At 41.7% G+C, this 27,929-nt stretch overlaps 1 protein-coding gene across 1 annotated transcript; it reads left to right on the top strand.

The window, feature by feature from the left end:
• On the top strand, positions 1–27,925 carry NRBF2 (nuclear receptor binding factor 2). The gene is made up of 4 exons (XM_031956895.1): positions 1–203; positions 19,353–19,437; positions 25,061–25,101; positions 26,398–27,925. Exons 1-4 carry the CDS (start codon positions 174–176, stop codon positions 27,082–27,084), a joined length of 843 nt encoding a protein of 280 aa, XP_031812755.1. The 5' UTR covers positions 1–173; the 3' UTR covers positions 27,085–27,925.
• The last annotated feature ends 4 nt before the right edge of the window (positions 27,926–27,929 follow it).

The raw sequence follows: 27,929 nt of genomic DNA, 5'->3' as shown, positions 1-27,929 counted from the left end.
GCGCGGGGGGCGGGCTCCGGCGGCGTCTGACGAGGGGGAGGAGGAAGCGGCGGCGGCGGCTGTGTTGATCCGGCAGTGGCGCCGACCCGGCTCCCGGGCCCGTCCGAGCGCCGCCCTTCCCCGGCCCTCCATGAGCCGGGGCGCCGCCGCCGCCGTCCCCCGCCCCGACGTGTATGGAAGTGATGGACGGGCCCCTCAACCAGGTGAGCGCGGCTCCGGGAGGGGGCGGGGAGGCCCGGGACTGGGACCCTCACCCCCTGGCCCCGGGGCGTCGGGCGAGGGCCCGTCGGCCCTTTCCTGACTCGGCGTCCCCGCAGCGAAACGAGGAGGCGCGCGCGCTGCGCCGCCCGGGGCTGCCCGCCTGAAAGCCCTTCCCCTCCTGGGTCCCCGGCCTCCCGCACAAAGCGAGCGCTGAGCTGGCGCTGCGGCCCCGCCGAGGTCCCAGGAAGTGCCCTCGGTGTCCAGGCCCGGGGGTCGCGCCCGCCCCCGCGAACAGGAGCGCCCCCGGGCCGGGGGGACGCGCGCGAGGGCCACGTCGCCGCCGCGGTGGGGAGCTCGGGCCGGCGCAGGGGTGGCGGGGATGGCCCCCCCTCCCGGGACCGGCGTTTCCGGCTCCCACCCCGAACTCCCCGCGGACAGACCCCGGTGGGGATAAGACATGGAAGAAGGAGCCGAGTGTCCGGGCCCGGGCAGGACCGGGGTCCGGCTGCCGGCCACTAGGGACCTCGGCGTCCTCTTCTGTTGGGTTTCCCGGGACGGTCGCCCAAGAATCTCGCTTTTTTCCTCGCCGACTCCCCCGCTACAGCCTAAGCCGCCTCTTGGGCAGAGGCGGAGGATTACGGCTCACATGGAGCCGTCGTTCGAAGTCTGATGAAAGGGAGTGCGTCGTCCGGGGGGAGATTGACAGAGAACCTCCCGGCCGCGCTGCCCCCAGTCGGGGGTGAGGGGGATTAGCCAGAGCGCCCCTCCCCCCCGGGGTCTGACCGGAACGGTCAAGGGTGCGAGGGCAAGGTTTGGCTCCCGCAGAGGAGCCCCTGCCTGGGGGGCCTTGTCCAGGGTACGCGCCTACCTGACCCAAGTGCAAAGGAGGCCGCTCAAGGGGATCTGGAGGCTTCGCTCTTCTCCCGCGGCCGCCCCAGCTTTTGCGAATGCCCGACTGGGGTGACAAGGGAGAGGGGCGTTGATAGAGCGCGCTGTGCAGTTTGAAAGGGGCGAAGTGACTCCCGACTCAGAGCTTTATGTCAACCAGACGGAAGAGAAAACTTGTTATCATGACAGCTCCTTAAAATCAGAATTCGTTGCTTCAGCGTGCACTTGAGACCTTGCAGTAGATTTTTGGTGGGGAGAGGAGAGCTGGAATTCACGCTTCAGATACGGCGGGGCCCCTGAGAATCCCTGTCCCTCCCGTTGTGGGATTCCTGGCTTCTGCTGGGACTTCATGTTGTTACCTTAGCTTGGTGGTGCCTTCCAGTGTTGGACTTGGAGGAGTGAGAGCTCACAGGAAATCGGGCTGAAGGAAGAGGCTGAATGAGGGAGACAAGGAGACGGGTGAAGCTCTTTTCAGAGGAAGAGAGAAAGGAAGACTTCTTTTTATAGAAGAATTCTAATTTCCTTGGCATAATGAAAGAGCACTGGCCAGGGAACCAAGAAACCCAACTTCTTAATCCACTTTCCTCTACTGTGAGGTCAAGCAAGGCCCTTAACTTTGGGGTCTCTTTTCCTTATTTATGATCAGGAATTTATAAGCGCCTGAGCATCAGGCTGGATTGGAAATACAAAGGTATGCCAGGGCCTGCCTTCTCTTCAGGTCAGAGTTGTTAGGCAAGGTGAACTAGCCAGCACCAAGTCTACTTGACCTACATCAGTGAATGGTGGAAGTCAGTTTTATAAAAAGAAGGCAGGTCAAAGGTAGCCCCTTTATTTTTTAATGTTGTTATATTGACCTTCAACACTTGATTGACTTCTCAGTGCTAAAACTTCATAGGGATATCCTCAGAAATGGACTAGTTCATTCTGCTTTGCCCTTTACCTACAACTGCCCCATTTCCCTAGTCTATCTGCCAGGTGACTAGCTGATGAGGTGAGAAATGGCAGTGAAGTGGCACAAACAAATCTTTTTACATTTTAGAAAAATCTTTCAGCTTTTGGATCAGTGCTCTTGATTTTTTGTATGGAATAAGGTTTAGAGCTAAGATTTTACCATTTTTCGAGAGATATGCACATGGATACAAGTTACTACTAAAATCACAGATCTAGGGTCAGTGGCTGAGGTATCAGTGAAAGAGACAAGGAGTAAAAGGCATACATTCTCCATAGTCGGCATTCTAGATTATGATATTCAATACTAAGTATTCTGCTAATTGGTTATTGGAAAGTTTGGTTTCTAACTTAGTTCTTTATTGTAAATTGATCTGGCTAACAAAAATATGGGGTTTAGGGTGGACAGAATAGGCCACTTGGGAGGGAGTAGCTTCAATATTTTTGATTTCATATTAAAATAACAGTCACCAGCCCAGAAATGCTTTTCAGTCTTAGAAAACTGGAGCCTTTCTGTGGTGTGTTATAATGTAGCTTCAGGGGAAAGTGATCAAAACCTACCACAACATAAAATGATTCTGTAAAGTTTACTGAGTGCTGAGAACAGATAAGTGCCTACATTAGTAATTTCATGTTTGTTAAATTGAGAATGTGAGCTTATGAGAATAGAAATTATTTCTTTTTTGGTTTTTGTCTCACTGGCCCCAAGCTAGCACAGTGCCTGGAACTCAGTGATATATGAATTCTGGTTGATAAGTTAGTTTTTCTTCTTCCTCTCCACCCCACACCTCAAGACTTTACAAAGGAACACTTAATTTAGGGAGCTTGTCACTAGTAACTAATAAGGAATAGGTGGATTTAGAGATGACCGTCCCATTTCAGTGATCTCAAGAGTGCCATTCTATTTTGTGTCCTTTCCCTGGAAGAAACTACCTAAAGATAGGAGGAATAGGACTTAAATGCCAAGTTGATTTGGGGATTGGGGTGACAGTTGGGAAGAGGCCGGAAATTGCAGTGTTGGTTAGTCTTTTTTGTTTTTGTTATTTACTAGTGAAGCACTAACTTTGCTCAAAGCTATTTTATAAGAAACTTTGAAATGATCATTCTATAAAGCATTCCTCCTATAAGTTTGCTAAGAATTAATTTCCATTTTTGTAGATGACAATCTAAGCATGGAGAAAGGAAATGATTGGCCAGGTCAATGACTCATCAACACATTATGGATCACAGACCTATTTTGACTCCCTGACCTTTCCTTCATTTTTTTCAAGCTGACTACCCTGATTACAGGCTAATTTTAGTGTCGCATTCCTGTATTGTCAAGGGCTCCCAGATGTGTATAGGATCAGTATTTACTTTTTAAATCAGAATTTAGTCATAGAATTAATTTGGCCATCATCAAACTTGCCATGGGGAGAACATATGGTTGAACACATAGGTAAAAATATGGTGCATATATTTGTGACTTAAGTCAACTGAAAAATAAAATGTACTGTGATCATCACATAGTACTTCATTTTGAACACAATTATTATCCACTTTTTTCCTCTGTAAAGATAAAGTGAATAGTGATAAAATTCCAACAAATTCAACAGATGTTTATTGAGATGCTGTGATGAATGTGTTACTTTGGATAAAAAGATGGCATCCTTGTACTTAGTTTTGTATATATAGAAGATAAATTAAAATGTCTGAGAATTTTAATCACAAAGTGTGACATCATGGCAGGTCTGGAAGAGCTTGTCTTTTCCCCCTCAGATAATTGCCTGACAATTTAGAAATACATGGGGTCAACAGGGCATCAGGTAGACTACACCTCTAATGAGTCCTTACCATTGAGTCAGCTGAGACCTGGGGTCAAATCTTGCCTCTGGTATTTAGTGATTGGACAACCATGACCAATTTCACAGGATCTCCTAATTTAAAGGGCTTCCTTGTCCAACCCCCTCATTTTATGGGTTAAAAATTAGGGTTCTATAAAGTAAATGATTTGTCCAAGGTTACACAAGTATTGTGATAAAGCCAGTGTGTGGCAAGGATTTCTGGCTCCAAATCCACTGCTCTTTGAACTTTCTAAAATGCTATGTTCAGTACTTTAGTTTCGAAATTATAACTATTATTATTTTTTTTAAGCCAGAGATCAAAAGGTAAAATAACCTTTAAATTTTTTAGTTAGTCCAGAGATGGAAATATTAGCCACAGGGACTGATTTATAGGAGAAAAAATTTAAAAACAAGTTACCCAAACCAACCTCTGTAAAATAGATAATGACCTGTGTTATTAACGTCACTGACTTGTTAGAATAAAATGTCTGTAAAGCAACTTGTAAACATGACCAAGCTGCCTAAATGTCATCTGGTAACTACTACTGTTATTACTCATGGTCTGGCACTTAGTTATTTCCCACTTCACCTGAGGAGAGAGCAGAGCCTATTTCTGCACAGGCCTGGAAAGCAGGGTGGACCAGCCTGTTCTTTTCCACTGCTCAGTTTCGAGTTGCCCTTTGGCAAAGCGGCAATGAGAAATTTCAATTTTGTTATACCAGTGGACAGAGAGCTGGCCTGGGAGTTGAGGGACTTGGATGCAAGTTTTGTCACTCCAGTGACATGGGGCATGTTACTTAACCTCTCAGTGTTGCAGTTGATGATCTGAGACTCGAGGAGCAGATGTGCGTCAACTTCATCTTTCCCAGGCCTCTTCCCTGTTGAGCAAAGCAAAACGACTCTTAGGTCGCACTTAATGATGACTTACTTTTCACCTTATTTCAATTTCAGTCAGTTTAAATGTCTTTTAGTTCCAGGGCATACTGTATTGAACATAAGCAGAAATTCTCCTTGTCTCTTGGCCCGAGGAGCTATGGGTCAGATAGAGATAAACTCATAATGATCAGTAGGCTCCATTTCTATACCAAAGCCATACTCACCTTTTCAGATGTTGGAGTGGCACGGTTTAGATTGAGCTCTAGGCCTGGAGTCAGGAAGACCCGAGTTAAATCTGGTCTAGACACTTGGTAACTGAGTCTTGGACAAATCATGTATTCTATTTTAGTTTCCTCATCTGAAAAATGGAAATAATAATAGCACCTCCCTCAGGATTGTTGTGAGGACCAAATGAGATATGATTTGAAAAGTGCATATAATAGCTGGCTATTATTAAATATCAGTAAAGTGACTTTGATTTGTGTTTCCCTTGGTCACTGTACTTCCTGAAATTATTTTTATCACTATTATCGTGGGAACTATCTTCTGAGCCACTGTCACTGAGTAAAACACAAGTGCTTTATATCTTGATAAATTGTTTGACCTTCTATATGAACAATTTCTCTTTTCTTTAACTAGGTCTTGACCCGAGAAAAATCATGTAATCTCTCTGATTTTTGGTTTTCTTATCTGAAAAATAGAGATTAGACTAAATGATCTTTAAAATTCCTCTAAACTCTCAAAAATCCCAAGATTCCTGTAAAAGAAGTCTCTGGTTGTGGCTCCAGTCACATGAAGTTCTGTCCTTCAGCACTTCCTCATCTACATCAAAACTTAATAAATTTGTTTGAAATAGTAACCATCTCAAAACCTGATATCATCATCATCTTCTGCCTTATGATTTTTCAAAGCATTTTACAGAAATGATTTCATTTGGTCTCAAAGTGAATTTATCTTCAGACTTGGCCAAAGATACAGCTTAAGTGCCTTCTGCTTGTTTGGAATCACAGAGGTGGCAATATAGCCCTATACCCATTGCTTGCTTTCTGTGCCAACTAGATCAGTTATCTGTGAACTTTTAGGTTGTAGAGCCCAGCTTCTGCGGATGAGGAAACTGATGCCCAGAGAAATGAAATAATCAGAGCTGGGAGAAGGAGTCTTTTGACTCAATCTGTTACTTTCAAAGCCCCAACAAGAATTAGGCCAGGTGAAATACCAAGACACTAGTAGGAACTAATATATCAATACAAAATTAAAGAATGTCTGAATCTAGTGGTTTTAACTGCTTTGGTTTTTTAGAGCTAAATTTGTCATCTCTATCCTTCAGCCTGTTCTGAGATTATCTGTAGATGTCTGTCAATAGCTTTTTCATTTTCCCAGCTGGCCCATGTTATTGTTTGTTTTTTCTCCCATCTCTAGTCCCACGTGTATTTGGCACCAGCTATGTAGTATGCCAAAAGAACTCTGATTTGGCATCCAGAGGCATAGGTTTGAGTCTTACTTCCATTTACTAGTTAAGTGATGATGGGTAGGTCATAACCATGTTAAGCCTCAATTTCCTAACTTCTATTACCTTAAGATGTGTTCTCAATATTACTGGTCCTATTTCATTGTTTCAGTATTTCTTCTCCTTCCCTATCCCTCTAGTATATTGGCTTCCAGACTGTTTGAGGCTCCATTTCATATTGCTTGAACTGTTACAAGAGGCTTTTTTATGAATCCTCCATTCTTTACATCCTACCTAACACCTCTAGTACTGGTTCTGCATAAAAGTAATTTGTAATAAATCTGGAATCAGGTTTTGAGGAGCTTGAAATGCAACAAGAGGAGGTTACATTTGTTCTTCAAGGCCAGCCGCTATTGCTGCTTGAGTAAGTTAGCAAGATGGTCAGATCAGTGCTTTTAGAATAATATCCCATTGTGAAGAATGGCTTCCACTGGAGAGGCATTTGAAGCAGGAAGACTAGTTTGAAGGCTCTGCAATAATACAGACAGGATGTGATCAGGGACTTTACAAGGATGGAAGCAGTGTGAATAGGGTGGCTGTGAGAGAGCTTGTGAAGTTCACAAGATTGAGCAACTTACTGAATATGAGAAGTGAAGGAAGTGTAAGACTTCCTAGGTTTCTGCCTTGGGTAACCAGAAGAAATATTCAACACCTCACAAAGTTGTTAAAGAAAAACAATAATTTCTCCACTTTGGGCATGACTAGTAAAAACAATTTCTATTAACAACTATTCTAAATCTAAACATTTCTAGCTTAGCGAATAGCCAGACACAGTTCCCTGTCTGACACTCCCTCCTCCCCCCCATACATAAACATAGTCTTCTGCCACACTACAATTTGATATAATGTAGTCTTGATTAAGGAAAAGGGCACAGTATGTTAAAATACAGTTTGGAGTTAAAAGCTTACTCTGGCTAGTAGTCACTTAATCTCCTTTGACTACTCAATGCATTCATTCTTTGAACTCTCCTCAGATTCTGAACGGAGCTTTTCCCTGTGATCTATAGCCTAATTCTTTCTAAATGGAGCTATGTGCCTGGCACTATATAGAAAGGCAAATGACAGTCCCTTCTCATAAGGAGCCCATAAACTAACATACACAACATGCAAGCAATGGGACAGGCAAGTTGTGTGCACAGAAAGTTGGAAATAATTAACAAAAGACACTTGGACACTAGAATTAAGGTTGACCAAGCTTCTTGTAGAAGGTAATTTTAGCTGGGATTAGAAGGCAGACAGAAAGAGGAGAATTGCAGGCATGAGGAACAGTGAGGGAAAATACGTGGATTTGGGAAATGGAGAATCTAATGTCACATGGGGAACGGGGTGTGAGGTATAAGAAAAGTTTAGGGGCAGGTGCTGAAGGGCTTTGAACTCTGGCAGGATTTTATAATTTGACTGTAGAGGTGAGCCCCTGGGATTGGGGATGACATGGTCACATTTGGGCTTTAGGAAATTCACTGAGGCTGGAGTGGGGAGACACTGGGGAGAGATGATCTCTTCCTGGCCAAATCTAATGGCTCTCTCTTCCTGAGGGTCTTCATGGTATTCTGTCCTGCCAGTGTAAGTCATTTTGGATCTCCTCCTGCCCCTCTGTCTTGGACTACCTTGTATCTCCTCGACTACCTAGTTACTGGTAACTTAGAGCACTGGGCCCAGAGTCAGGGAGACCCAAGTTCAAATCCAGTCTCAGACATTTTAGAGCTATGTGACCTGGGCAAGCCAGTTAACCTCTATTTGCCTTAAACCATTGGAGAAGGAAAATGGCTAACTCCTTGTATCTTTACCCAGAAAACCCCATGGACAGTATTGGCAAGCTGCAGTCACTGGGGTCATGTAGTGCTTCTGAACCAGCCTACTGCTTGTGATACTGTTCATCACCCTCTCTTCTTGTCAACTCCACCCCATCTTCCCCTGCTCAGCTGGCTGAGCTTCCATTCTGCTGGCTCATCCTCCATACCATCGACCTTACTGTGCCTGGTCCCCAAGGTTCTGTCCTCAGCCATCTCCTGCCCTTTCTCAGTTACCTCCTCAGGTCCCATGGGTTTAAATATCTTAATGCATTCAATTACCACATAGAGGATCTGAGTTTCCCTGAAAATGCAGATCTGGATCTGTAGTCATCTATTGGAGGTTTCAAACAGGATATTCCAGAAACATGTTTAATTTAACATATCTAAAATGAAATTTTTTTTTACTTCCCCTCTCTAAGTCTTCATCCCCTATTCCAGACTTCCTTATTCCTGCTGGAAGCACATCCATCCTTCCATCCATCCTCTCAGGTTCATATCTCTGAATTGTCCTGAACTCCTCCCTCTTTCAACCCACACAGCAAGTCCATTGTCAGTCTTGTCATGTTTGACTTTACATCTCCTGCATCCTAACCCTTCTCTCCATGCACAGAGTTACTGCCTTAGTTCAGGCTTTCCTCATCTCTCAGATCATTGTAACAGCCCCAAAGTCTCACCTGACTTTCAGCCATTCCACATACTGCTGCCAAAATAATTTTTCTAAATCGATCTGATTATGAGACTTTTGTCCCTAAGATAAACCATAAACTCTTTAACTTTAAAGCCTTTATAACTTCCTTTCTGAGCCTCATTGGTTTCTCTATTGCCTCCTGATCCTTACACACCCTGCTTTATTTTTTTGTCTTGGCACCTGTGCAGTGGACATCTCCTTGCTCAAAATGTGTCCACTTCTGCCTTAGAGATAGATGGTCTGTCTTCCCTTAAGGTTCATCATAGGTGTCTTCTGTATGAAGAATTTCTTGATTCTCCCCAACTGTTATCGCCCTCCTTCCCAATCTACCTTATATTTTTGTGTATATCATTAAAATAGTGATTTTACTATTAAACTTTGTGTTTATAGTGCATTGTTATATGGTCTTTGTTGTCTACCCCAGTAGAATGTAACATCCTTATGAGTGAGGGTAGTTCCCTTCTCTATATTTGTATCTATAGCACATAAGCACAGGTGAGTGCTTAGTAAAATACTTATTGGTTGAGTATGGTGAGGAGCCAGATTTGGAGGAATGAAAGGATTTTTTTCTTGTTCCACCAGCCCAAGGAAACCCAACTTGACTACCGGAAAACGAGGATGCCTTTTTATGCTGAGAAGTACCTGTTCTTTCCACTTTGACTTTCAGTGGCCCCTCACTTTTGTCTTCTGTTCCCCCTTTCCTGCATAGTTTTATACTATAGTTATATTGACTTGGGCAGAACAGGTGGATGGCTGGAGACTTTTTTGTGACCCTCCAAATAGTCCAATGGGTATTAAATTCTCAGTAGAATTTGTTATTAGTTTTAAATTAAATAGTAAGTGCTAAATAAGATAATTCAATCTCCTTGAGCAGGGACTGTTCATGTTGCCTTTATATATACCCAGGCTAGTATATTGACTTGCTAAAATAAGCTTAATACTTAATTGAACAAAAACAGCACTTTTAATAGGATAGGTGATAACCTTAACTGAAAGGATGTATTGCCTTAACTCCAAAAAAGAGGCGCATTACTGCTCTCCATACTAACAGTATTTTGATAAATCAGTCCAGTTTGGGGGGGGGGGTGATTCCAGACAGAAAAAAAAAATGGGGGCAGGGAGGTGGAACAGAATAAGGAATGGTTATGTTTGTGTCCCAACTAAGTCAGAATGTCATTGAGACAAAAGCAATGTTTGCAATCTGGTGTTGGAGGAAGAACTTTGTCCCTCAGTATCTAGTTTTTCTCACTCAAAGTTGCTTTGACTTTGGTTCTAAGAAATAAAGTAAACCTGAATATTACTTTTTTTTAATAACATTGATGATATCACATCTTTTCACTAGTTATCTGAAATATTTTAAGTCCTGACAGTGAAATTAAATATTACCTGACTTGTTTGTAAAGAAACTCAATGCTTAGTCCAAACTAATTCCAAAAGATTCTAGGTCAGTATGCTGTTAGTTCACATAATTGTTTGCAGTTCTAAGAATTTAAGCCCTATGAAAATAGCAACTTTTTTTTTTTTTTTTAACCCCACTAGGTATCTTGCATAGGGTCTCCACCCCAAGATGTTTGTCTTTATAGAAACTGTTTTGCTTTTAGCACTTTTGGAGTTCTGACTTCTTGTTCTCACTTATTGTGTTACTTTATTCAAATTTTGGGATCATTATTTGAATATGACTTATTTCTGACCATAAGTAGTGTTTTTACCTAGAAAACTTAGTCATGTCCTTCATTTATATGCACATTTTTTAAACTTTTTTTTCATTATAGCTTTTTATTTACAAGATATATGCATGGGTAATTTTTCAACATTGACAATTGCAAAACCTTTTGTTCCAATTTTTCCCCTCCTCCCCTTCCCTACTCCCCCATTTACGTGTATTTTTAAAATACATGTGTACATTGACAAAATAACTAACAATATAAACCAGGATAGGAGAGAATAAAAGCCCCAGCATCCAAGACTTAAAGTTACTCTTGTGCCTATAAACTTTTTCTCTTTGCTGGTTAATGCCACACCAGAAATGTCAAGATTAACCTGAAAATAATATTGTCATTTTTTTTTTAATGATCTTTTAACTTAGCTGTAGATAGGCAGGTGGATTAAGGAGGTCATTTTTTGCATGTACTGAAAACTTGGTGGCAAATCAATTTTGAAAATAATTTGGTTTCATTATAAAAAAGTGATTTAATAATTTAAGATGTTACAAATCATTTCATTCGGAAAAATTCTGTGTTGTAGACAGGACAAGACTTTTCCTACTTTTGTAGGTGAGAAAATGAAGGCTGAGGCACATTACTCAAGGCAAGATTTAAGATTTGCCCAAGTTCTTGTGGCCAAGGGCCATCTGGGACTAGGATTTGAGTTTAGGCTCCTTGCTTCTAAATTTTACTTTGTTTCAAGAAAGGACAGTTGAGTGGGTGTCAGCAGTCCCAAAGGTGAAGCCACTGCCCTCCTGGGATTCCTTTTGCCTGGTAGTTTGTTTCCTGGTCTATAAAATGGGTGTGATATTTGCATTTTCTTGTTGTCTTTATGAGAGAAGTGAATTGTAAAGAAACAAGGTTGTTCTCAAAATCTTAGTGCAATTTTAAGCTTGAATAGCTTCAGACATTAAAAAATAACATTTAAAGGTTTATTATTTATATTAAACTATTGATATATTATTGAAATTTAATATAATCACTCTTGTGATCTTCAGTCAGTTTTTGAAGTTTGTATAAAAACTTTTCATTGACTGCTGTTCAGTGCCTGAAAGGATAGCATTTGTAATCTTGCCTTACGGTCACCCCAAGAATAGGTTTTGTCTCATAGGTTTTGACTTGACCCCATGAGAAAAGTCAGAAAATTAAGTGACTGAAGTGGGCCAAGTGAGGGCTCCCACCAGCAATTCAACTATATGAGCGAATACTATCCAGAGCTGTGTGCCCTGCAAACTTGCTCCCCATACCCTTAGGACAGCCAGCCTTGGTTTTTATACTTGCTTAGTACTTTTTACTCCTGGGATCCTGAAATAGAGGATGGATCAAGAACTGCTTTGGCCATGTCTTCATTTCCTACGTGGTTGGAGTACTCCTTTCAGTTTTTTCATTGTTATATTCCTTCCTACTTCTTACTCATCCTCCCCTAACCCTTTCCTCATCCCCATCTTTTTTTTAGCTTCATTTTGTGTTGTCTTCCCTATTCAATTATAAACTCTTTGATACCTTCTTGTCTTTTAAAAATAATTCCTCTTAGCACAATGCCTGGCACATCGGCACATCTGTGTAACAGAAGTAGTTTAAATGGTAGAACTTTGTAGAGTTTTAATTAGAGTTTAAAACTGTACACTAAGATTTTGGGGACACCCGTATTATAGTGTTAATATGCATTTATATATTTTTTGTTAATAGTCAGATCACTTCATTAAACATCATTTTCTTTAGAAGTTTTCATTAATTTACCTACACCTTTCTTGCCTGATTCAGTGCTTTTGAAAATTGTTGGTCTGCTGCTTGAAAGATGTGACCATTTCAGGTGTATTCCTTGAATAGGATAGAAATCTTCCTTGGCCTTCCTTTCTTCCATCCTTCCTTTCCTTTCTTTTCCTTTTCTTTCTCCACAAGCACCTTGTACTATAAATATATACATATTATAAAAAACTCAAATTCAGCTCACTTGCATGTCATGGATCCTCTTTGAGGACCTTGAGTGATAGCCTTAAGTGTAGGAGCCATTCACTGTACTGCATAGTTTTCCCATTAACTTTGTGTTTTAATGGCTGGGGTCATAGGCTAGCTCTGGGTGGGTCACAGTGCTTGGCTGCTCATCCTTTATTTTTGAATAGGACCAGTTTCCTCATGGGTAATATCTTGCTTACCTGTGAATTGAATTGAAGTAAGACAAAGTTGCGCCAATAGGCAGCTCACTTCCTTTCTGAGTCACTGAAGCCCATTGACAGGACAAAGACAGGACGACTTGGAAGGGCTCCGATTGCAGCAGAGGAGCTCGTTGTTTCTGCTGTTTGACAGCCATCAGGCTGCCTCAGCTATCTTCCTGGCATTTGGAGCAAATTGCTTTCATCTTGGGACAAATATCCCCTTAACTTGGTGATGGATTTGAGGCCTGTTAGTTACTACCCTCATTCTGGTTTAGCCCATCTGCAGAGACAGTTTACTGTAGGTGCTAGTTACTTGGAGCCACAGGTGAGAGTTGAGTGCCAGGTGGATGTCAAAGGTGTGGGAGCGGCCCTGAGAAGTGCTTGACGACCTCTCGTACCAGAAGCTGTAGTCCTCCCCAAACATCTCATGTTTCTCACGGTGCCTAGTCAAGGCCAAGGAGATATGGATTCCAAGGTGGCAGCCACTGTCTGTAAGGTAAGGTAAGGGGTCAGAGTGGAAGAGGCCGAAATTTTGTTTTATGACAAGAATGCTGTTTTTAAGCAAGCTTTGTTTATAACATTGCTATTGCCCCAAATGGTGAAGTTCTGGGAGTTCTGCTTGTTAGGCAGTTAACAGGATTAGCACAAGCTCTGCTCTTGTTTCTTTCCATTCCAGAGTTCCTTAAGTGTTTCGCTCTTTCCTTTCTTGTGGGTTACTAGTTAAGATTTAAGCTTAAAATCTCAGGTTGCTGTGTCTGCTTCTGTCCTTTGCATTTTCAAGCATTCCACACCAATTAGGTTCCTGAGTAGGTGCCAGCTTATGAACTAGGAATGAAGTAGGAATCCAGAGGCAGAAATGAAAGATTCCCAACCTCAAGGAGCTTACATTCTCTCAAAGGAACAAAATAAGTGTAGCCAAAATGTTTACAAAGTAAGTATTTAGTGGAAGAAGGCAGTAGCAGCTGAGGGACCGTTGAAAAGGAATTATATGTTGCAGACTTGACAAAGAGGGCTAGGGAAGAAGACAGCTTGTGATAAGATGGTTGGTCTGAGGAATAGATGAAAGGGAGTAATGTAGAAGAGGACTTTGTATTGGTTCCCAGCTTCAATAGGAAGCTCCTACTCAAGGTTCTGGAGCTGGAGAGTGATTTGATCAGATCCATAGAAATCTCTCTTTGGCAGCTCTATGGAACATAATCTTTGGAGGGAGAGGCTTGAGGCTGTTTAGAGGGCTTTCAAGTAGTTGAGGTAGGAAGTGATGAGGGCTTGAACTAGGGTGATGGCTCATGTGAACACAGAAGGAAGCATGTGTGGGAGAAATGTTATGGATTTACAATTAACAAGCCATTGAATATGGGAAAATGAAGGAGAGTTAATAGATTATTAAGGATGAGTTTGAGGTTGAGAACCTGAGTGGAAGGAGAGTGGGATACAACTCACTTGTGTGATGAGAAAAAATAGTTTGCTGTGGAATATTCCTCACAAAAAGCCTACCTGTCACCTGATGATACCTTCATCAAAAAACATTTTCAAATTGGGGTAGATCATTTTCATAAAAATGTTAAACATATGAGAAAGGAGGGATAATTTTTCCTACAGTTGTGGTACAGGAGAGTCCTAAGGATCATAGTTTTGAGCCAGTTTCTAAGTCTTCTATAAACTTTAACTTCATTTTACTATTAACTATAAACCCTTTAGCTAGAGTTAGGCTCCAAATGTCAGCATCTTGTGGAGTGACAGTGAAAAATTATTAATTTTAAACTTGTGGCTGTAACAAAATCAGAAAGCAGAAGGAAAATGTTGGAAGGATGTCTTGGCCTTTCTTAGAAAAAAGAAATCAAGAGTTGGCGGAATGCTTAATATTGTGCACCCAAAGGCAACAAGAAACGGTTCTGTGCAATTTTTAAGTTGTGGTGGTGGCGGTTGTGGCTGTGGCTTGGGCTCAAATCCTCTCACTATTCTGGACGTGCTCTAGCTTTTCAGGCTTCACTCTGAAGCCCAGTTGTATATGTGCAAGATTATGTGTGGTTCTGCCAGTGCCATCAGTCACTTCTATATTCCAGATTTTTATGTATCTCTAAATACAGTCAAAAATGGCACAATCTGCTTTTTGGCTATCAATTGGCTCTGTTGACTCATATTGAACTTTCAGACCTATAATACTTTTTGCCCCATCTTTCCCAAGATTTTTTTTTAGATGAACAGCTGTTTTAGTCATGCCTTTCTTATCTTGTATTTCTGAAGTTGAAACCAAATGTGGAACTTTAATTTTTATCTCTCAAACTTTATATTCTTGATTTTGCCCTATCATTTTAACCTGTCAAGATCTTTTTTATATCTTGCTAGGCTCTCTTTTCTGTAACATAAAAAGGTTGGATTAGATCAGGAAATTAAAACCTTTTTTGCCATCATAGAACCCTTCAGGCTTGTGAATGCTTCAGGAAAGTATTTTGGGTTAATTAAGGAAATGCTAAATTTCAGTTAGAGGTTGTGATTTGTTTCCCATCCAAGTTCCTGACTCCTCAAAATCTATCCATGGATCTGTAGACTTCAAGTTAATAAGTATTTATTAAACACTTAACTATGTGTCAGGTACTGTGCTAAGTGTTGGGGATGAAAAAGGCAGAAGACAGTTGGTCTTGAGGGGCTCATGGGAAGACAACATGCAGACAGCTATGTAAATCAGAAACATCAAGATAAATTAGAGATACTCAGCAGAAGGAAGACACTAACATAAAAGGAGATTGAGAAGGGCTTCATATGGAAGTTGGGTTTTTTGTGGCACTCGGGAAGCTAGAAGATGTAGATGAGAATTCTAGGCATGGGGCCCAGCTAGTAAAAGTTCCATCTCCCCACCCTGGGTGTCTAATTTGAGGAACAGCAAGGAGGGAATGTCATTGGGTTACAGGGTGGGATAAAGGTGAGAGGTAAGGTATAAAAAGACTGGCAAGATAGGAAAGGGTTCAGATTTTGTAGGGCTTTGAACAACAAATGGGATTTTCTAGTTGATCTTGAAGGTGATCGGGAGCTACTGCAGTTTGTCAAATGGCCAGGCCATGGATGCCATGATCAGACTTGCTTAGAAGATTACTTTTAACAGCTGAATGGAGGATGGAAAGACAGAGCAGAGGGAGACCGTTGTCATAGTCCATGTGTGAATTAGGGTGGTGGCTGTATCCAAGGAGAGAAAGGGGAACACACAAGAGATGTTTCCAGTGTATCACCTTTAGATTGAGTATGAGAAGCAAGAGTTGATGAGTAGTCGGGATATCTAAGAGCCTAGAGAAGAGGTGGTCAAGGCTCCAACAGGGAGAAGAAAGGAGGAGAAAGGGAGAAACGGGGAAGATTTTCTACAGGACAGCTGAGGTCAGCAGAGAGATTAGGGTTTACATAATTAGATTTGAGACTCTGATGATTCTGTAAAGGTAATTAAATCTATGCAAGGACTAAAGAAAACACTTTGCATTAAAGTGTTAACATTATCAGGCAGTGTAAGCACTTTACAAATATATTGCATTTATGTGATTTCAGAGCAATTCCAATACATTTTTCCACTTTTGATTCTTGTGCAGCATGATAAATGGAAGTATGTTTAGAAGAATTGCACATGTTTAGCCTATATTGAATTACTAGGGGAAAGGTGAAAGGGGAGGAAGGAAGAAAAATTTAAAACAAAGTTTTGCAACTGTGGATGTATTTTGAAAAATAAACTTTATTTTTAAAACAAAAAGAATCAACCCCCCCCCCAAAAAAAAAGACCTCAAATATATCTCACTTATTTCTCATGTCAGCCCTGTGAGGTACACTATTATGATCCCTGTTTTATAGTTTAGAAAACTGAAGTAGATAAATGTTAAATGACGTGCACATCATGTGGGAAATAATGAGACTATCAAATGCAGCAGTTTAGGAGGAGGAGACAAAGCAGCTCAGGACTAAGAGCTCTGGGGTACCCCTAGGATTAGTGGGATAACCTAGAGGTGGAAGACAGGTAAGAGGTAGGAAGAAAAGGGACTCACTAGGCTCCAGAGCTCTAAAGAGCTCAAGTCTACCTCACTGGGGCCTCTTTAGAGTGCTTTCCTTTTCTACATCCTTGATCCTTATAAACAATTGGAAACAGGGCGGACTTTGGGAAGAGACATCTTTCACTTCTTTCTTTCTACAACTCTCTCTACCCAAATGGAACTTGCCTTTTTTCTTTTATCCAGCTTTTGAGTAGTGTTAATTTGGATTGCTTGCTGTATTAAAAGCTGTTTCAGAACCACCCACCCCTTTTTTTAAAACAGTATTCAGAAAATTTTTGATACTTACAAACTGAATTTAGAGTGGATAGAAAGAACAAGTTTATTTCATTTCAACAAGCATTTATGTGCCTCTTGTGTTATCCTCTGAATTGAGAGAGAACAAAAGTTTAAGAAAATGTTGGGTCTATTCTGAACCCCAGTTTGTAGTAGAAAAGCCTGGTAATACCTGAAAGGGACTCCAGCGTACTGTGTGATCTGTCTTGTTACTAAAACAGCTTTTCAGTTTTTTTTTTTTTTTGACTCCTAGAAAGTGCCAGAGAAAGGGAGTGTGGTTCAGTAGAAAGCATTGCAGTTCTGGTCAGAGCCCCGGTTTTGAATTCTTCTGACTGTGTGACCTCGGGCTAGTCATTTTATGCAAGAGCCTCAGTTTCTTCATAAAAGGAAGGAGTTACACTTGGTCTCCAAGGTTCCTTTCAGCCCCTCGCTTGTGAATTGGGGACTGAAAAATGCTCTGGGGTCACTGGAGGAGGATTCCCATAAAGCTCTGTCCCGTCTTGTCAGAAAGTTATTTCACCTCTCTGGACCTCGGTTCTTACCCGGAAAGTGAGACTCTTAACAGCTAAATCAGAGATCCTGCCTCTCTGATAGCAGGTGAGAACAGGTGGATCTTAGACATTCTTAACCAGATCTGTGAACTTGGATGGGAAAGCAAGATGTGTTTCTTTTTCACTCACCTTTGGTTTCCTTTGCAGTTCTGTGTGTTTTATTGAATGTTTGAAAATATTCTGACACGGACTTCCTCAGACTATCCTGAGGCCTGGGATGTAGAAAAGATCTACACCTACTGACCTAGACCGGATCAATCCTTAAGTTCCCTCACAATTCTGATACCTTCCAGTTCCTAAGTAGTACCTCAATTCCATGGGATTCTTCAATTATAAAAACTTCTTGAAAATGATTCAGATCACTTTATGCATTACTTACAGAATAAATTTTCTGTGACTTTCATTTTCAGTTGCAGAACCTGCCTGATTAACTCTTTCCTCAGTGTGGATCTTCTTTCCAGTCTCAGGAGATTGTTTCATGAGTTGATTGCAAATGTTCCAGTGATCTAGTTCTTAATAGACATAGACTTTGTCAGACCTGGCACATAGTAAGTGCTTAATAAATTAACGCTGCTGGACAGGACAGAATCTGCCTCTGCAGCAGCCTTTGAGGACCCGAGTCCGCTCCACACCCTGATATCGCTTTGGGGTAGAACAGAATTCTGGAGCCAGAGCTCCAATGGACCCCTCAGACAAGGAGACTGAGGCAGAGAAAAGTAAAAAGGGAGTGCTCCATCACCTGACTAGTGTATGTGAGACAGGGTTAGAAATCAAGTTTTTCCTGATGCTAGTCTGGCTCTCTATACCTGTAATATTGTGGGGTTTAGTGGAGAATTGAAAGTTTTTATCATAGTATCCATGAAACATACAAATATGGTCTATGTTGTAGTTTCTAGGGTTTTCTTGTTTTTCCTTTTTTTGGAGGGGAGAGGATAGCATAATTAAAACTACTTTAAAATTATAAATACCCTTCAAATATATAACTAGAAATTTTGAATTGATAACTTTTTAATACAGGAAGGGATAGTTATAGCATGATGGTGCTATGCTATGCTGTAACAAGACTTGTACTGAATATAACATTAAATTCATATAGAAGCAGAACTTTGTACTTCTTGGGAGGTCTGATTTGAAATCCTTTGAAATTGGGGAGGGAAGAGCAATATTGATCATTTGGTGGGTGTATCTGAATAATATATTTATCATTTACCAGTTGTTTGACAACTAATATTTCAGACTTCTGGGGTTTTTCTTTAACTACTTTTGGGGTTACTTTCTTTACTTAGTACTTCTAAGTAGTAAGAGGCAAGACATGACTCATAATATTTTTATTCACATCTTTGAGAAATAAAACTGATATTTTTTGAACTTATTATTTATAGATTTCTGTTTACATTACCCTCATTCTCTGATCCTTCTCCCCATTAATAGATTCTTAAGTGTTAGACAAGACCTCAGAAACTGGATAGTCTTAACTGATGTCTGAACACAAACCCATTTCCTTAGGAATAGAGCTCAAACCTCTGCACAGATTTCCACTGAGAGGAAACCCACTCCACTTTTGACTCCAACTCTGAGGGTTAGGAAATATATCCATGTCTTTTCATTTTCTCCATGTTTTCCTAATTCAGCATGGGGTCGTGCCGAAAGAAGTCTTAATCCTTCTCCTAGAAAGTCCTTAAATCCCAAAAAGCAGCTTCCTTTTTTTAAAGCTCAGTCTCCCCGCTCTTTGAGCCCATCTTCAGTCCTTTCACTGGGCTGCTGTGGGCTCATTCCAGTTCATCACTGTCTTTTCTAAAATGTGGTGAGCAGACATGAATGTAACCCTGTATTATTCCTGATGACCCAGACATGACATCATGGCTCGTGGTCTGCCTTGAGTCCCCTGTTCAGTAATCCTCTGATGTTTTTGTTTTCTAGGCTCATCAGCAGAGCAGAAAAGCAGACCGGTCACTAGCTGCAGGGAAATACGAAGAGGCCATTTTGTGTCATCAAAAGGCAGCTGGTGAGTGTTCTAAAGAAATGATCCCTTTAAACTTTTGTGCTAACTTGGGCAGTTTCACTTCCCCTCCTTTATTTAGAATGGAAAGAGCAATAATACTCAAACTTTCACATAGATAGTCTTCAGTGGAACATTGGTTTTTCCACTAGTTGTGATGGCTATGTACCGATCAGCCTCTTGGACTTGTTCCTTTTTGCATGGCAGAACTAATCTTATGAGAACCTATGATCACATCCTAAGAATGATTAACGATTATTGGGAAATTCCATGGAGACTATTAATTTATAAAGACAGAAACTGATTGCAGCACGTGTCGGTTCATTCACTATTGCAACCAGGAAGGTGAGCTTGGATTTCAAATAATTTGGAATTCTCAATGTAAATAATTGAACCAGTACCAGCCATCTTTATCTGCTTTCTACTTTCCGAGAACCCCCAGAATGCATAGCTTAAGTGCCCCTTTTGGTTTTCAAATTCTCTCTCCTGATCTTTTATCTTTAACTGCCTGCCAATGCTTGTCACCTTAATTAAGAGACATTATCAAGTTTGATTAGTAAGTCCCACAAAGATAATTGAATTAGATAGTGGGGCTGGGTGGTTTTCTTGGTTTTAGTCATTTTAAACCAATTAGCCTTTCTCTAGTGCCATATTGTGGTATTCAAATATGGCAAGTTATTTTGACTTGAAATAGACAGAATTAGATCCTCATGTTTCCTAAAATGAGGTCCATAATATAATTCATAATGAAGGTTATCCGTAGTGGAAATTATTGATCTTCAAAAAAAGACATTCTATATGAATAAACAAATAAGATTTTGAACAGCAGATTGAAGTAAAAGAAATCCTTATCTTAGGATATGGGAAACGGGAAGCTTAAGAATAATTTGAGAACATTGCTGAATAACTACCAGGAGCTAAAAAATTCTTAGATAAACACATTCAAGAACTATAGTTTTGGGCTTTCCTTCTTTTGTAACAAGTATATTTTCTTTCCTTATCGCAGAATGAAATGCCTTCATCATAGTCTATAAACAGTCTACTCCTTTGAGAATTTAATTTGTAAATGAATTGAGAGGAGGAACTCACAAGAGTTATGGTTCCTCTTAGGATCCTACTACTGGAAATAAGGTTGAATATATATGATGTAAAGAAGGTCAAGGACAGAAATGCTGCTTTGATTTCATCAAAATATGGGTTTACTTTAGCTTGTAGAAAAGAAAGGAAAGTTTAAGAGATTCTGGCTTAGCAAAATGAAAGTCTCAGCAGCTTTGAGATCCAATCTATGAACATACCTCTGCTTTGTGACCTGGGTCCTGGAAGTCATGCAAGCTCTTAGCTAACTAGCAGGACCAAAAGGCTATGGATCTCAAGAGAGATTCAGAAAGGGAACAAAGTAGGTGACCTGAGAATATAGGAACATCCAAACACTTGTTTGACCAACTTGTAGATGAAAATAAATCTCTGCCTTTTTGCCATCACATGGAATGGAGAGAAAAAAACTGAGGGAAATGGGCACATTACAGTGTTTTGAGAGCAGATCGGTTCCATCATTCATGAGGCATGTTTTGCTGTGTTTCTGCAATCAGGCTGCACAATTAGAGCTTTGTGCTTTGGTAACAGTTTAACAGATTGCTGATAGAATTTTAATAGATATTGCGTTAAAAAAACAAAACAGCAGGGTGCTTGAGAATTATTCTCTTTTGCCTGCCAGTTACCCTAAATATACTTTAAATACTGGGTTTGGATAACATATTTAGTCCGAATGGGGAGGAGGGAGGAGGGTTTAACCAAAGCAGTTGATCAGACCTTGTGTGACTGCACATTTCTCTGTTTGAAACATGGCCCAGTTCTGCTGCTGGTTGAGCTTGTGTGACCTTGGGCAGATCATGCAAACCTCTCTGGTTCTGGCTTTTTCCTTTGTGAAATGAGGGAGTCGAACCAATTGTCCAAATGTCTTTTCTAAAAGTATAACTCTTAAGTATATGGTTCAGGTGGGTCACTAGACAAAACTGCACAGTACTAGGAAAAAAGCAGGTATGATAGACTTGGGGTCTGGGCCGAGCTTCCCCACTCTCCCCCTCGTGCCCATTTCCGCTTTGAGAAAGGGCCTTCTCTCAGCCTCAGTGTCCTCATTTGTGACAGGAGAAGGTTGGACTCAGCCCCTAAAGGTTCTGGCCCAAAAGCCTGTGATCCTGGGAACAATGTCTGCTGAGAGAAGCGGTTTGTATATGAAATAGGTTCAACATGTTTTACTTATCCCTTTTCAAAAATCACTTTCACTCTGAGTTGCTGAACAAATTATGTGATGGACTTGACGTGATTTGTCAATTTTTTAGTGAGTAAATAATAAAATTTTGTACTAGTGATCTTTTATCCTTGTTTTTCAATTTTGCTATTTTCATGGGTTTCTGAGATCATGAAAGAGCAGTTAGATTTATTTTACATTCAGGATGAATGTATGGGTAATGACAACAACGTCCTCCCAGTGGGATCAGGGGATTTACTCACTTAATGAGTCCTTGATTGAATTGTTTTCCCCTTTCAATACTGGTTCCTACACCTGGGGAGCACAGCAGGATGTGTGTTCAGTACAGGTATACTTGGTGTGATGTAAGCCAGTCTGCACACATGGGGCATAAGGCAGCTGCGTTATTTGGTGCCCCAAAAAGAAGTGAGTTGAAAAGTTACAAAATAAAGTGATGTGTGAAGGGGAAGTTGCCAGCTTGGGAAAAGTTCCATGAAGATGGTGACCCACAGGTGAGGGGAGGGAGGTCCCTGAAGGCATAAGAAGTGGCCATAGGCAAGACTTGCAGACCAAAAGACATAATAGCATTTCCAAGGGGGAGAGCCTCCCAGATTGGCTGCATTATAGACTGTTTGGAAGGGAGGGGGAGTGAAGGGGTTTGTTAGGCAGTTGGAAGAAAAGGTGGCTCCAGGCGGTGGATCGCTTTGAGTGATGGGCAAAGAAGTGCCAGCTATAGTCAGAAGTTGATAGGGGAGCGTAAAGTTTTTTGAGCAGAGGCAAAAGTGACCAAATCCATGTATAAGAATTCTGGCAGTGATCAGATGAAAACGGTAGAGGGATCTCAAAAGGAATCTAATCCGTCCCTCTCCACTTTACAGATTAGACGACTGAGGTCCATTAGGGCTCAGGTGACTTAACTAAGGTCATCTAGGTAGAGACGCCAGAGATCCCGAACACTTTGGTTTTTTGTCTTGGTTTCTCCCTTCTAGTAAATAAAATGTCTGAAACCAAGGAAGGAGAGTGTAACTAGTAGATGGAGAGGAGCCTAAAAGTTATGACAGATCAGGACTCTTCCTTGTAGCAGCTTGAGTGGGGGAGAGCAGATGGGAGGCAGCTGGGATCTACAGGTGGGGAAGGGGGAGGTTTCACCTAGAGCAGTCAAATTGCATTGACTGGAGGGGGGATGGAAAGGAGAGCTGGACTGGGAGGTGCCACTGAAGGTTGAGAAGACCACTGTGAGCCCAGGATTTTGGGATCCAAAGGGAGGCACAAGTAAAAAGTGTTCATCAGAAGGCGTGGGTCTGGTGAACTTGGAAGAGATGTCGGCCTGAACATGGGGGACTCCACGTGGAAGAGCCAAAGGTCATGGGACAGAAGAAAACTGTAATAGATAGCAGGTTTGGGAATGAGCGAACCGGGTCTGCACCTCGGAGACTCAAGAAAGAAAAAGAGCATAAAGTGCAAAGCTGTTTGTAATGAGTCTTTGGAGGGGCAAAAAGCCAGAGACCGGGCAGTGACTGAACAAGTTCGTGTTGGCTCTTGCTCATTCATTTCAGTCATGTCCAGCTCTTTGCGACCCCATTCTGTATTTTCTTGGCAAAGATCCTAGTGTAGTTTGCCACTTCCTTCTCTAGCTCCTTTGGCAGGTGAGAGAAGCGAGGTATAGAGGGTCACACAGTGATTAAGAAGTATCCGAGCCCGGATTTGACCTCACTAAGAGGTGGCTTCCTGACTCAAGCGCGGCGCTCTCTGGACTGTATCCTTTTGCTGACTTCCAGATAAATAAGTGTGGTGGAATGCTGTTGTCCTGGAAGAGTGACGGAGAGACAGGTTCAGAGGAACCAGGGAAGACTTTATAGGAAAAGAGGCAGAAGGAGGTGGGCAGAACCAGGGCAACAGTTGGTTGTTTAGCATCAATATTATAAAGATAACAATTCTGAAAGACTTAAGAACTCTGATCAATGCCATTAATCAACCATGATTCCCAAGGACCAGTAATGATGAATACCACCTGTTTCATGACAGGTGATAAATAGGTTGAATAACACATGCGGTTTTGGATACGGCCAATATTTATTTTACTTAACTGCTTATTTGTTATAAGAACTTAGTGTTTAATAGAGGGTATTGGGGGGAGAAGAGAAAGAAAATAAATACACGATAATTTTTAAAAAGGAGTGTTTTGGGAGGTGCTAGAATTTAAAGAAGCAGAAAGAATATGGGTGAATGAGTAGCCCAAAGGATGCTGAGTAAAGGGACATGGGGGGGTGGTGTTTGTGAGATGACTTTGGGGAACATGGAGTCCGCAGACTCTTCTTGCCCCACGTGTTGCATGTAGGAGGTTAGCCGGGGGGAAGCATCTCCAGAAAGAGCCAGGTTTCCTTTATTGCCAAAAAATGAAAAGGGTGAAGGATGGAGGACAAAAAGGAGCTTGTTAATGATAGAAGGAGGTGGCTTCTTCTATCATTAGATAGAATGATATCTATTCTACCTAGATAGAATAGAGGGATCTCAAAAGGAATCTCATCCGTCCCTCTCCACTTTACAGATTAGAAGACTGTAAAACTCAGCTTTGTGTCCTGGAATCATGCAAGCTCTTGGTCTAGTTAGCTGACTTGGGCTCTGTGGGAAGGGTCAAGCTGAGGCAAAAGAGACTGGTTCAGATGCTATCTCCTGCAGGAGACCTTCCGTGGTTCTTGGCTTAGTGGCCCTCCTATCCAAAAGTTTTACTTTGTTTCCCCCATTATGGTAAGTTCTTAAAGGCAAAGATCCATTTTCAGCTTGCCATTGTGCCCTCCTCTCATGGCATGGTGCCTGACACATGGATGCTTACGTGCTCATTGGCTTGGATCAACCTCTGGTTCTAGTTCCAGGTCAGGCAAATCACTTCCAGACTTCACCATCTCCACCACAGTTCCGAGAACAGTGCAGGATGTGGCATTGGGGGCACCTTCTTGTTTCTCTGCCAGTTGCTGTGTCCTTGTGGCTTTGGAGAGAGAACTGAGCTGGCTGGTCAGGCCACGACATAGCAGTGACAAGACCTTCAATCCGAGATCCCAGCAACCATTGTGGGCAGGAGCGCCACCCTTTGGCCTCCTTAGTTATGGAGTTGGTGCTAGAGCCTCCTAATTTCTCTGTACTGGTAGTTCTGAATACCATATACACTCTGGAGCCAAGAGCTAGAGGAGGCCTAAGGCAGTTGGGAGTAGCAAGTAGTTGGGATAAGTAGTTGAGCATTTATAAGTAGCCAGTGTCATGCTTCCCACCCTCTTTCCTGAAAGGCAACCATCAGTTTTTGATAGCTGGATATTAATTGAAATTTATACTTATTTTATTCTTTGCAAAATTGTTTCTTAATTTATTATGTCTCTTTTTGTATAGCATATCTTACTGAAGCCATGAAGCTGACACAGTCTGAGCAGGTGAGATACTTTAGTAAAATTTGTAAGAAGAGGTTGTTTGATAGTTTGATTTCTAATTGAGATTTCTTTAAAAAGGCTTGGGAATGTAACTTCAGATCTGATTACCTAAAACTTGGTCAGAAGTAGAAGGCCTTGCCTGGGAACTGTCCTTGGCCTTCCCACAAGGACAGTGATAGGTGCCTTAGGAAGGAGAAGAAACCTGAGAGGAAGTACCCTAGGTACATTTGAAACATTTTCCTGATGCCCTATCCCTCCCCTCCCCTTCTCTTGCAGTGTAGCCCAAGTTTGCTCTTTTCTTCTTTGGGGCTGTTGGTGTTCTAGTAACTGTTCAGTTTTGCCCTCATTTATATTGCTCTAGGCATTGTGTACATTGTTTTTCCGGTTCTCTATTTCTCCCATTAGTTCATTTGCTTCCCGCACTTTTGAATTTTTCATATCCTTTGTTCCTTGTGGCTCAATTGTTACACTCATGTAGCATGGTTTTACTTATTACCAGTAAAGAGCATCTACACTGCTTCCAGTTTGCCACCATTGAAGTATTCCAGCAGCCCCACTGCAGAAATAGTGCAGTTTGCTTTTCCTTCTGTTGCCAGATGTCTCAGTTAGGACAGCCTGTTCCTGTCCATCTAATTCTGAATGGCCCAGAGTCTGGACTGTAGTCCGGCTTCTCCTGGGTGTCCCAAATGGTACAGAGGCTAACTTGCCGTTGTTGACACATGGTCCCACCAGACCATGAAGTGTCGTGATTTCTGCTGGAAAGAATAGCATTGTGCCGTGAGAGCCACTGTCATATGCCAGCTTCTTTATTCGTTGTCCCCTTTCTCCTTGTCAACTGTAGCAGGAATAGCTTTATCTAAATGGCCCTGAGAAAAATAGCCCTTAATTGAAAGGTTGGTGGGTAGGGGATCTGGCCTGTGGAGCAGATGACTCTGCTGTCTTTTAAGAACTTAAAAAAATTTTTTTATATGTGTATATGTATATGTATATGTATATATATATATATATATCTCCAGACATTCTGCATTTATTTGGGAGAGTATATTATTAGAATTCTCTTTGCCTAGATGAATTGATAGGTAGCCTATCAGCAAAATTTTTAGGCTTTCTGAATTTTAAGTTTGAAATTTTTTTCTCATTGGTTATTCGATTCAAGAGAGCTTATTAAAATGATTACATTGTAGTTTTCCTGTGACTCCACTTTATTACCAGATAGGACCCAAGAGTAGGGAATTGGAAAGGATTTTTGAGAAGCATTGAAGTGCCTTAGCTTTGTAATGACTATTTCTCTCTTTCTAGGCTCTGTTATCACTGGAATTACAAAGGGATAGCCACATGAAACAACTCTTACTTATTCAGGAGAGGTGGAAAAGGGCAAAGCGGGAGGAAAGGTGGAGAGCCCAACAGACTCCCGATGGAACCCCTCAGCTTCTGACATCGTGCAAGATGGCCGAGGATGGGTCCGAGTGTCACAGTGTGCCTAGATCTCAGCAGTTTAGTCCTGCTGTGGTGCCGGGGGTCTTGGATAGGGACCCAGACACTCTACTTTTTCTCCTTCAGAAGAGGAAAGACCCGACAGAACCGTCCCCCGGCAGCAAAGTCCCGAAAGATGACAAGACCACGATAGAAGAACAGGCAACCAAGATCGCCGATCTGAAGCGACACGTAGAGTTTCTCGTGGCCGACAATGAAAGGTTGAGAAGAGAAAACAAGCAGCTCCGTGCTGAAAAGGCCAGGCTCCAGAAGGCTCCCCTCGAAAAGGAATTGGATGTAGATGCTGACTTTGTAGAAAAATCTGAATTATGGAGCCTGCCTCCCCCTTCAGAGACTGCTTCAGCCTCTTCTACCTGGCAGGAGTTTGCAGCAAACACAGGGAAAGCCAAGGACATTCCCATCCCCAACCTTCCCCCCTTGGACTTTCCGTCCCCAGAGCTCCCACTTCTAGAGCTCCCTGAAGATATTCTGAAAGGACTTATGAATAGTTAAATGGAAGGTCACAAGGGGCTACAACGATGATGGTAAGGGAGAGGAAATCATACAGTTAAAACAGCAAAAAGGGAAAACCACGAAGCTAGGGATGGTCCGGTCCGGGTGAAGGATCACTGGACGGACCACTGTAGGAGAAGGGGGCCTGGCCACGACGTAGAGAACGGTCACTGTGAAGCATACGGCGCAGCCGAGGACCTGACCGGGGCTGAGGGAGCCGGAGCCGGCAAACGCTAACCTCGGAGGGTCTGTTTCTCCCGATTGAAACCAAATGGCGACCCAGAATCACTTTTCAAGCAGCAGTTATTTTCCTTCTCTTAACTTCAGGGTTATGCTATATGTAATAATTAATCTATAATGCCATAAAGGATAATGCAAAATCGAATTAATACAGGAGCCCGGGGCTGGCCTTGTATTGGAAAGATGCTTTCTATCATGCATTGACTGCATGCATTTTGTTATGCACAATTTATTAATTCTAATAAGGCGTGTCAGTTACATGCCTTCCTAGATGATCCTCCATGTGCCACACTTTGCACTACTCCTAACATGATGATAACCTCAAGACTATCAGGAGAAATGTTTAAATTTCCACTTTATGAAGAAAGGAACCAAATTATTAGTTCTGCTTTTTTTTTTTTTTTTTCCAATTATCAGTTTACATAATTAATCAGGGTGCATCATAAGTTTTAACTTTTCTGTTTGCTGTATTAAAATGTTGTGCATCATTTAAAAAACACCCAAGGAATTATCCCTTTGTTTTGAATGGTGCATGAATGGAAGTAATGCTAGTTGGCAGTATTTGATTGCAAGAAATCAATAAAATAATTGTGTTTTATTACGTT

This window comes from Sarcophilus harrisii, chromosome 2 (genome assembly GCF_902635505.1).
Source record: "Sarcophilus harrisii chromosome 2, mSarHar1.11, whole genome shotgun sequence".
NCBI lineage: Eukaryota > Metazoa > Chordata > Mammalia > Dasyuromorphia > Dasyuridae > Sarcophilus > Sarcophilus harrisii.
This window is presented reverse-complemented; position numbering and strand designations above follow the sequence as displayed.